This window comes from Malurus melanocephalus, unplaced genomic scaffold (genome assembly GCF_030028575.1).
Source record: "Malurus melanocephalus ecotype Western Australia unplaced genomic scaffold, MMel_1.1 scaffold_218, whole genome shotgun sequence".
NCBI classification, from domain to species: Eukaryota; Metazoa; Chordata; class Aves; order Passeriformes; family Maluridae; genus Malurus; species Malurus melanocephalus.
The window spans coordinates 357,990-369,667 of NW_026623450.1; the positions used below are offsets into that span (position 1 = coordinate 357,990).

The following is an 11,678-nucleotide window of genomic DNA, read 5'->3' on the forward strand; positions in this document are numbered from 1 at the left end:
AAACCAAGGCAAGACTGGGAACAGGWCTCCAGCATGATGCATGATTCTCTGGATCTCTGCATCAGACAGATCCCTCTGCAGGAATGCTTTGATGTCACCTAGTAGGCAGCAGCCTTGAGGAGAGTGATGAAGCAAGAAGGGCATGCAAGAAYCCCTACCTGAACCTGAAATACAGGTTTAAAATGAAGCTGAAGGCAAAATAAGAAACAAGGGTGGGTGGGGACCAGTCTATGGGTAGAGAAAGTCTATAGGTAGAGAAAACAAAGGAGAGTTGACTAAAGACATTCGAAATCAGGTGGTAAACACAAGAGCAAACCCACTTTTCAAACATCAAACAGTTGTACTATCCTTGGAGAGCTGTGGTGGTGCAATGCTTTATGAAACTGCACGCCCTACTATCCAATTCCATTCTCTTTATTTTGTCTTGGCCTTATCTGCATGAATGGAAAACAATTGCAAAAACAGATACATGCAATTCGGTTTTACTGGCTTCCAAAACCTGACTGGATTGGAAACAATGGTTCCAACACATTTATCYTCTTTCAATCTGTGGTTTCATGGAAAGGTGCTTTTTTCTTGAGCTTTTAATTAGCATATCATTTGTATGCTAGCCAACAGAATTCCCAAAGGCTTTTTACCATACTGTTCCTGTCAGCCTTTTTTACAGAAGAGTGCCCAGCTGAAGGCTACTTCCAAAATACATCTGTAAAACTCACATCTGAACACTCTTCATTCATAAAATAGATGGAAAAGTGAGGAATAAGGAGGAGAAAATTGYACAGAAAGAAAGCAGACCTGTACAAAAATCAAGATGAAAAGCAAAGRTTCTTTGATTCTCCATTCCCCATAATAGAAATATTAAAAGTAATGTTTTTTTGGACTGTGTGCCACATTCAATTCCTAAAACAGAATATTAGCTACAGCGTTTCTGTGTTTAAAGTCATTTTCCCACTGCTTTTTGTTGACTGTTTGCATTATTTAACTTCAAGGAGTCCAAGAGGCTTTTGATCGTTTCACTTCCTATTCCTTTCATCCTATTCTTCRTCTTTCTGGAATTACTTTTTCCAAATGGTATCAGTAGTGCTGCCAGTCCCCAAGGTTCTTTATCAATCATTTGCTGAGTTTTATCTTCCTTCTGTAAAATCCAGGCACTTTCTCTGGCCATAGCTACAAACTTCTCCAGCTGTGGCTGATTAACATTCTTGCTGATATTAAGGTCTTGTTCAAAGGGATTCCAGATATAAAGAGGAGACGACTCAGGCTTATTTACTTCCTTTCCCTGCAGACAACATAAAGAAAAAGCCAAAGTTGCATATGTGCATTAYAGAGCAAGTAACAAATCACTTAAATTATTACATTAGCATTAAAARTGTTTTAACCTACTAGAGAACATTTTGCAAAACACCCTGTCATTATTAATCAAGTTAATTTTCCTGTCAATCTGATTGTATGATACCTGTTCTCTGAATCCTCACYGTGCTGGTTTTCAGCTTAGATTTCCTTCAAGGTAAAGAACATWCAGCTACAGCTTAACCTGTCTTTTTGGCCAGTCTCCCATTTGCTTTCCAACAAACCTCAGACCTCACCCATTGCAACCTCCTACTCTTGATCTCCACTTGCATGTGGGCAGCATCAGTGCATCACACTAACCTGCACAGCCCAGTTTGATAAAGTATTGCAAGCACCTTATCTGTTCAAACCTTTCCTACCACAATGCTCAGAGAGCTCATAGAGCTGGTGTAACTATGCAAGGTTGTTGCCTAGGCTGAAATTTCTCTCAGTTTGTTCTGTCTTTTAAGCACAGAGCTATYCAGGTCATGGTCCACTGCTAGGCACCTGGTACAGTGCTGACACACAATAGCTGACCACTATGTAGTTTGATATTCAAATGCACTTCCATCTCAGTGCTTATCAGCATTTCTTAGCTGACCTGTTCTGTACAGTAGAACCTCTTCCAGCCTTTCTATCTGCAAGCTCTAGCAGGAATCCACCAGCTACTGCAGCTCCAGGAACTGTCTACATACACACATACTCTTGCCCCAGGGCCAAGAGACCTGTCAGAAAAACATCAGCAGCACAGAAACCTCCCCTGACTAGCTCAGGCTCCAAATGTGTTTTTGCTTGCCTTTTTAGGGCTTAGGAGCAAATARAGGTTCTCCACCTAAATAATCCATTTCTAGGACCAACCTGCAAAAAGACTCTCTTTGCCAGTGATCCATAGTGCCCAAATAGGAAACAAAACAAATAGTGTCCACACAGCAACACAGCACTGAATCCCCCATTCCGGAAGCAGCCCAGCAGGAACAGGTGTGAGTTACACTAGTTACATTTTCAGGTATTTCTATTATACTTACATGCAMACACAGATCAATAGGATGACTTAAACATATAAAGCAAACCAAAGTGGTAACACGGAATTATCATCCTATGGCATGATTACTGAGCTGCAGTACAGTTACTGTAGGTGGATACAAACTGCAGTCAAAAACTCCAGGGCCAAAAGCATACCCAGAACTCAGCAGTTTTAATGCAGGCTCTGGTTGGGTCTGGACTCYCAAATTTAAATGCAAAGCCTGTTGGCACACGGGGTTTGTTGCAGACTTTTGCTATGASAGACATCATAACATTTCAAGTTTTCCTTGCACAGAAGCAAAACAGCTTCAACATTTTGAAACTAACTTTTATTACRGGGCTTTCCAGTACAATCACACTGGCTTTGCATCAGTTTGTGCTTTCCAGTATATCCAAGTAATGACACCATTAATGTTCTTAATGGTATTGTAAGTTATTGGACTTCCAGAGGAAGAAGCATCTCCCCCTTCACAGAAAGGATTCAGTCTCTACATAAACGTAGCTTTTATATACAATTAAAAATTACAGAAAYTGTTGCTTAGCGCATGTAATTTGCCAAATGGCAGATAAGACAGATTCATTTGATAATGATGAGCAATTACAATCCATTTACCTTTCGAAGATTTATGGAATTCTTTCTGAAATCGAAGTGTCCAAAATATTCAAAAAACTCACTCAACAGCACATCTAAGGGAAAGAAATATAWGGGCCATCAGTAATATTAAGGAAAAGTTTATTTTTAATATGCTCATTAAAAAAAAAGAAAATTGCCAAAGATCTACCTACCAAGTGTTTCGGTATTTTTTGTAGGTTTAATCTTCCTTAAATCACTAACAAATGAGCAATCATATCCTCCAATTACATGCTTGTCTTTTTCATCTGAAAGAAAGATTTTGGGCATATTTTGAAGTAATAAACAATAAAATGCCAGACTTAAATAAAATTCAGATAACAGATAACATTGAAATCAATGCTACCATATTACATAAATCAAAGTGAACTTCAGGTCAATATTCAACTTAAGTGGTAAAAGAATTAAAATACAATAGTCTATAGACAAAAGAAAAGCATCATAAGTAAATGGCAYATTTTCAAAATCCTACAGGAATAAGATAAATGATAATAAGATAAATCTTTGCATCTGACAATACTTCTTATAAGTAACAAACTCTGCATGGAGGTATCTCTGCATGGAGGGATGTATTGTACACTAAAGACACAACTCTGAGGTTACTACCTACATGAGGGTTTCAAAAAAATCAGACCCAGTGTCCACTGTCTTTTTCTGAAAAAACATCAGATCATTAGGTAAACTGTTGTAAAATATCAGAACACGTGTTTATGTATAAGAATTTTTACAGAATTCTGATGGAAATCTTTAAAMTTATTTTAAAGCAACTGAACACAGACCTTTTTCTCCACTGAAAGCACTGAGGGCTTCCAAGGAAGCATGTCAATAAGCAGAAGACATGAGTGAGGAATCAAGAACTTGAGGTGCCACTCTCTATGCTTTCATACGATTCACATAAGATAACACACYTTGAAAGCTCTCTATGAAATAGCCAGAACCACTCGTTTATGGAGATACAAGAATTATTTGCAAATGGCCTGAAGAGTTCAAGGATATTATAAATTGGGAGAAGAAAACACAGCCTTTCTTTTTAGCATTTCTTATCTATAAAACAATACACATCTATCAGTCTGCACAAATCCTTAACACCAAAAACACTCAAGACTCTAAAAGTCTTCTAAAAAACTAAATTTAAAAAAAAAAAGCATAGGAGCACTGAACAGATACTTTTACTTATCTAAGGTACAAATTAAGTCTAGCCACTCAAAATAGAATTCACCATTGTATTGAAAAAATTATTTTGCCTTTAAAGATGAATTATTTTCACTAAAAAAATACACATAAAACTTGTGTATTTCATCAAATTTGAGGCACACATAATATCCATCATTATTTGAGAGAATAAAGAAATTTGTAGGGTTCATTTATCATTTTAGAGAAAGCAAATATGCAATAAACAATAAACTGCAATAAACACAGAAACCAGTGTGCTTACCTGCCAGTTCTTTAAGCTGGTCTAGTGTAGGAATGATAGGTGGCGATCTCCTTTGCAGAAAAAACATGACCATCATGGTCAGAGAGAAGTTTGTAATCCAAGTACCAGGAGCACTATTTGTAAGTCCATGAACACGGGCCCAACATCGTATAGTGAACACTAATGCTCGTACACGGGAATCAAGACAGCCATAGATATACAAGAGTTCTGAACTTCTTATAGCAATGCTGAAGAAGAAATGAGAAGTGTAAATAATGAGAGAATTATGAAGTGTCAGATGCAGTGTTCATTGTTCATTATAAGAGAAGAGGGCATCCACTTTAAAAAAAAATTAACTTTTAAACATTTTAAAATACAGAAGAAAATCATAGAACAGTAGAATGGTTTGGGTTGGAAAGCCTGAAATTGTCCATGATTAAATACCTGGTAGCTTTCCATAGTAGGAAAGACACAGTTCTGKGTAAATAATAATACTACATTTGCACTGTTTCCTGTTTCCCTGTTCCACATAACAGTGGGAGGAAAAAACACCTAAAATAAATAACCACCATCAAATGTAGTCAAACTATGCAGAACTGAGGTAAAAAAGCATAATTTAGCCACAATTGCCTTTGAGGTACATTAGATAATATCTSTATCCTAATATGCAGTAAAATGAAATGAAACTTATTTTGCAAGCTTTATCTAAAGAGTAATAAAATGCTGCACTGAAAAATAACCTAAGTCCRGAGACACAATGAAATCTGCAAAACAAGTCAGTTTGGTAATTTTCAAATGATTACTGCTTAGTTGAGCTGAAAAAACAACTAATCTGGAAGGATAAAGATTTTCAGATGGATCAGTTTTTTATCTCCTTCATCCCACTGTTACACAACCATTYATATATTGTACAAATGGGTGGGCAAGAAAAAAGTAGAAAAAAAACAGAGGTACAATATAAGAGCAAAACTTACTTTCGTTCAGTTTTAACCTGAAGTGCTAAAAATTGATCTAAAAATTCAGTATTACCTTTCAGGGATGTTAACTAGGTCAAAGTTTTGTAACACCTGGACATCTGAAATTTCAACTGTGAGGTGTTTTATCATTTCTTTGTAGTAAAAATGGTAACAAGACAAGACAGTCCCAACCAGCCAAACCATCAGCAGTGAATTACAAGGAAGCTTGTACAGAACTACATGCTGACTTTCATTGTGGCCACATATAGAGAAGTATATTCTAAGAAACTTGTTCAATACTACCTTAACAACTCCTGCATATTCTGAAACAGAACTTCGGGTAGTTCAGAAAACTGAGTGTATCTGATCTGATTGTATCTGATGCAGACAAATCACAAAATTGCACTAAAACTTGTATCACAGAATCACAAAATATTCTGAGTTGGAAGGGACCCACAAGGWTCATTGAAGTCCTACTCCTGGCCCTGCACAAGACAACCCAAAGAGTTAGACCATGAACCTGAGAGCATTCTCCAAATGTTTCTTGAACTCTGTCAGGCTTGGTGTTGTGACCACTTTCCTAGAGAGCCTGTTCCAGAGCCCAGTCACTCTCTGGGTGAAGAACCTTTTCCTAACATCCAACCTAAACCTCTCCTGACACAACTTCAGGCCATTCTCTCCAGTCCCATCACAGTATCCTGACAGATAATCACTCATATTTTAATATTTCCCAATAGCAATGAAAAGGGTCAGTAACTCTTTTTTGGCTATGTGCCGATATGGCAGGGCTGTTTACTGGAGCGAGGGGGTTATTCTGACTAAAACACGCGACAGCACAAGGCCAAGGGACAGCACAGGCGTTTCTGTGCTCGGCTGTCACGGAGGGGCCCCGAGCGGCATTTCTGAGCAGCCGCCGCCTCCTAGCGGGCACTGCTGCGAGGGCCCCGCACAGGAACACGGCAGGCTCCCTTCCCCACSAAGGGAATTCACTCGGCATCCAAAGGACCTTCCTGACAAACAGGTATATGCAGGTACTTAGCAAGAAGAAAAGAACACCAAAATAACTAGAAGCCCAAGCACTAAAATATAATATTCTGGAGCTGCCTAATYGGAAAAGTAATCAAGAAAGGCTGTGCATACACCAAAGGGAAGTAATGGCTAATATACACTGCCTTCTTTCAATTCTTTGTAAGATAACCTTAYTGTATAGACTGGGGTTTGAGTCTTCAGYTTCAGCTAGCAAGTATTYCCTATGCTGGAAAAAGATAACTTAAGGACATCAAAATGTAAGCTCTACAAGTTAAAAAATACCCTTTTCAATGAGCCAACATTCAGACYTGTTAAGAGCAAGGTAAGGATAAGATTAAATAGTTGTTATTACAGGTTTTTGGAACATTTCAAGTACATCAGAATTCCCTGCAATTTTTTTTTTTTAAACCAGGTCTCACCTGTTGCTCACTGACAGATCACAMTGGAATCCTGTTGGTTGATGGGAAAATTTCACCAGAGGGCAGCGGGCATTGAGTATCTTCTGTACATTCACACACCCMGGACCAAAATTATCAAGGCAATCACCAATCACAGAAAGAATCCTCTGAGTTGCTAATCTTTCCGATGGTAATCTTTTCATCTGATACTCCATGTCAAAGGGACCTTTTTGCTAACACAGARTTTTAAAAGCAAGCTGTTAGCTCTYGAACAAAAGAGACATTTAAAAATACTTCCAAAATACCACAGAAATTTACAAACGAGTTTGTACAACTAGAACTGAAAGACAAGATTTATTCAAAGCAGTCCACCAAACTAAAAATAGGTAAAACATATTGGTCTCTTTTACATTCTTTATTGGTGATTCAATTTGTCCAGGTTAATAATGATCAACTTACTGTAAACCTACATGATCAAACAAAAATGTAATACTACTACATCACACTATTGGTTAAAAAAAGTAATTCTGGAACTACTAGGAGAGCATAAATGCTCTGATTACAAAAGAGGAGCATGGAATTACAGAGGGGCAACACAACCAAACTACCATTCATTTTAAACTCAGTAATTACACTTCAAATCCTCCAAGAACAATGCATTATTAGTAAATCAAGTAGCAGGATAAAATAAAATATCTTTTTCATTTTAAAGAAAGTAAAAAAGAATTAGCATGCGAATTACTTAATGCTTCAAAATTAAGATTCTGTAAGACTTACAATAAATCACATACAGTTTTCCTGAAAGACAAAAATATTATGAAGATATATTCTAACACCATTAAGTTTTTTAACTGAATTAACTTTTCTGTAGGTCTTCGTATTTTGATTTGCTATATTTGTAGTTTTCACCTCATTAAAATACCTGTGAAATCTGTTTTCTTTACAGCYTGTGTTTTTTAAGCCTTTTTGGCTAATTTTGCTTGCTAATCCAATACTTGACACTGACTCATCCTTCCCCTAGGAACATGTCATGGGTGAATGCATCCTATAAAATAAAATTACAGTGACCTAACTAGTAACTGAGACACAGAGCAGGTTACTTTTGTTGTCACCAAATTAATGAACTCACAAACAGGTGAAACAATTCACAAGTTATGGACCKTGCAACTTTTCCCATGAAGTCAGTTCAGGTACTGGATTTCTGGGTCTCTCTGGCAATCACTGAGGTGACTGTTACCTCTCCCCTCCTGCCAAGGGCTCTCCCCTCAGCAGAGTGGTGGAACACGCCAGGACAAAGGTCCCTAATCCCACCTGTAGCTGTGTGCTACAGTAGGGCTGGCTCAAACTCTAATTACCAACTTCGAGGTAGTTAACAGGAAAGGTAAAGATGGGCACTCAGCTGACATGTAGGTGGGCTGGCATTGAGGTTCATATTCATGACAAAAACCACAATGGGCCTTTCCAGACAGCACCTCACTATGTTTCAAAAACAGAATGAAGACTTTTCTGTAATGATAAAGTAGATATTCTTAGCAACTGATAGAATTTTCATATATAGCTCTGGGACCAGGTAGAGGGCATCAAGTACTGATACACTTGCCCCAACCCTGTGATTCTTACCCTATTCTCTCCATGTTGCTCAAATCAGCAAACACAGGTAAAGTATTACTGCTGGATAAATTGATACAGTAACCTAAGMAAGAAGCATAACTGTTTTAACAAAACTTGCTACTCTAAAAATATCACAGAGCCCTATTTTAGGTCATTCTACAATTTCCCTAACTGCCCACATGTTAAAAATGTCACAGCTGTGGTCTAAGTGTATTGATAACCCACTCTTGGTAAAGAATGCTCCCACCTTTGCACCTTTTTAAAATTTACCATTAGTAATCAGTTAGCCATAAGGCACGAGAAAAGTAATTTMATGTAAATAGATGCTGAAATGCCTGATCCTCCTCCATTGCTGGCACCTCCTGAAAGGCTACAAAAATCAAGAAATCAGAAGACACTTTTTCCACTGTTGCTAAATTAGCTTGTAACTAAAGCTACCTCCCCTTTGTCTCCCCATAAGTCTCTCAACCATCCACAGGCAATCACAGCTGTTAAGTATACTCATTCACCATAAGATACTCTACATTTCACAACAGAACTTCTGTGTCTACAAAGGATACATAATAAGGAAAACAGCTAGCTAATAAATATGCTTTGAAAATAGACATTTTATACTTGAAAGGTATTCCTTCAAAATTTAAGAGGTAACTTTACTGTTTAAATGTAAAGGGTTTCCAGATATCAACACGTCACACACACATTATGATCCTTCTCTTCAGCTGACATATTTGCTTTCACTGTGTTTTATCACTGTAATAATACTGAAAACTATATATATMTAAAGGGTTATTTCTTTAAAAGTAACTTACATGGCAATATACAAATTGCAAAGAAAACCTGAGAGAATTTTCAGTCTTCAAAAGCTCAAACCCATTGTTTTTTAAGCAAAATAGGCTAGTTCCAAAACTACCTGTCACCACACAAAACTTCTCACAACATGAGAATCGCTTACTTGATTATTCATTCAGAATCTGTGAAGAATCCAAACTTCTCCACTGGGCATTTCTGACCCAAATCACCCTTTTTCCTATCCTGATTCTCATTATCTCTCTTTCCTAGTTCCTTCTCCAATCTTACAGGATACGTACTCCATTCACAGTCAAAAAACAGCACCAAGACGTAAGATGCTTCCACAAATGTCTGATCTAGGCCTTTCCTATTTTCTACATGCACACAGCCTGTGACACAACATACTCTAAACAACCACTTCAATTTGAAGCTGCTCAAATACTAAGTAACTAAACTAAACCTGTGAACTCAGATACATAGTGCAAGTTTCCAAACCACACTACGGGCAAAGACATGATTCAGATGAAATTCAGAATGTGCACTGAAAAAGGCAAGACTGATGACTCCATATTGTTTACTGGAGTTCTTATAAGCCAGGGCTTCTCAAGGTAGTGGTGCAAATTCTTTGCTTTGTTCAACAAATTCAATTTCAAGACTCTATGCTTACTTAGAAATCACTGCTTGTCTTGATGCTTACTGCTGTATTATCAATGAGGSATTCAAGTAACTATGAGGTACCTTACATAAAGTCTGACAACTGAAAGCATCTGCATTGTTGATTTGGCTCAGCTCCTGTTTGCTCCTGGGTCCGGGTCCCCAAAACATCTACACTTCCCATATACCAGCTAATATTCAAATTCCTTTTAGAAGGAAACTAATTCCCTTCACATTGAAAATCAGGTGCTGTTACCATAGAGATTTTTTCTGAACAGCGTAAGTATTCACCATTACTATCCCAGGTCCTGAGCTTTCACAACTCCACATTCAAAGTGTTCCTATAAAAATATATATGCAGCCAAGTACATAATCCAGTAATTTTCCTGGAGCATTAAGTTAACTCTTTAAGGTAAGGAAAAGAACCTGACAACCCTCCCAAAATGCAGATGTCCACACATACACAAACTTACTCAGCTTTATGACATGGAGAACACCAAAAAACAAAGTCAAAAAAGCAAAGTCAAGCTTTAGCAGAGCATGGCTGAACACCAGAAGCTACAGAGAAGAAAACACAAGAGTAGAATGGGAAGGTTTGACTCTGCTGAAACAATTTTAGAGGATGAGGGTTTTTTTCATAGTGAAATTCACCCTAATAGTATAAAATTTATGTAAACACCAAATAATTTTATTCCTATTGCAAWGCAGTTCTCTTCCATGTCACATTCAGTTTTTCAAAGTCTTCAAATCCAAACATTCAAATAAACTTGTTCACACTCTACGTGTAAAACCTACATAAAAATGTAAAACCTAAATAAAAATAAAATGATTCCTGTGGGTGAAACAGCAAATGAGCTGCTCTGTTGAAGAAATCCAAACTGAAGACTGACAGCATAATCTTACCATTTTTGTAGCATGCTTCCCCGTACCATGGAAGTCCAAAAACATATCCACATCAGATCCCAGCTGGCCAAAGGTGTTGACTGAAGAGCCAAATGGCTTTACARTGCTGTCTGGGAAATATGCACATGCAAAATCCCGAACCAAAGAACAGGCCAGAAATCGGAGCTTGATGTTTTCTTCTGTAAGCTGATACTCATTCAGTAGAATGTACATCTGACTGCTTATCTAGTTCAGAAAACAAACACTGTGTAAAAATACAATGACCCATCTTCTACCTATTAACATAGGTTTTTATCTACTTAACATTAATGCAATTAGGTTATTTTTTTAAATTTCAAAAATTTTTCTTTCATACAGAGAAATTATTTTCACAATTAAAATGAATAATTCATTTATTTATTTCAATATAAGAGAACCACCCACAAGAAATTCTACTTCTACTCATGAAATGTTACTTTTTTATAAAAATTAATTGCTTTATAAATTTCACATGACCACTTGCAAATCTGAAATGAGCAGGCTCATTTTTAATTAAGAGAGATCTAGAAACATCTACTTACACTGTCTGCAAGACATAGCTTCTGAATAAGATCTTTCACTGGAATGTGACACTGAGGAAAGAGATGAAGTGGTGTCTCTTCARCATGTTGACTCACTGGGTTTTTCAGCGTGAAAGTAAAAAGTCTTGATTTGAAAGGGACAACATGATGCTCTGAAGCACCTGGGATTCCAACAGCATCCTGCAAYGAGGCTATACTGCTCTTTTCCGAAAACTCTATTAAAGCACTGATGCCCTACAACATTAAGAATGGAAACACAAGATTAGAAAAATGCATACAAGGCTTGAACTCACTGTACTGATAYTATTCAGATGTTCCTGGGGCTACTGAGACAGATGAATCAAACAGCCCCGAAGCCAAATGCTATGTTCCATATCTCAA

General features: G+C 37.3%; 1 protein-coding gene across 1 annotated transcript; it reads right to left on the reverse strand.

Moving 5' to 3' along the window:
• Positions 1-398: 398 nt before the first annotated feature.
• MTPAP (mitochondrial poly(A) polymerase) lies at positions 399-11,356 on the reverse strand. The gene is given in 8 exon segments (XM_057374176.1): positions 399-967; positions 970-1,279; positions 2,966-3,039; positions 3,139-3,231; positions 4,419-4,645; positions 6,802-7,013; positions 10,738-10,962; positions 11,298-11,356. Coding segments are annotated over 7 exon segments (1,179 nt in total). The 5' UTR covers positions 10,951-10,962; positions 11,298-11,356; the 3' UTR covers positions 399-917.
• Positions 11,357-11,678: the final 322 nt, after the last annotated feature.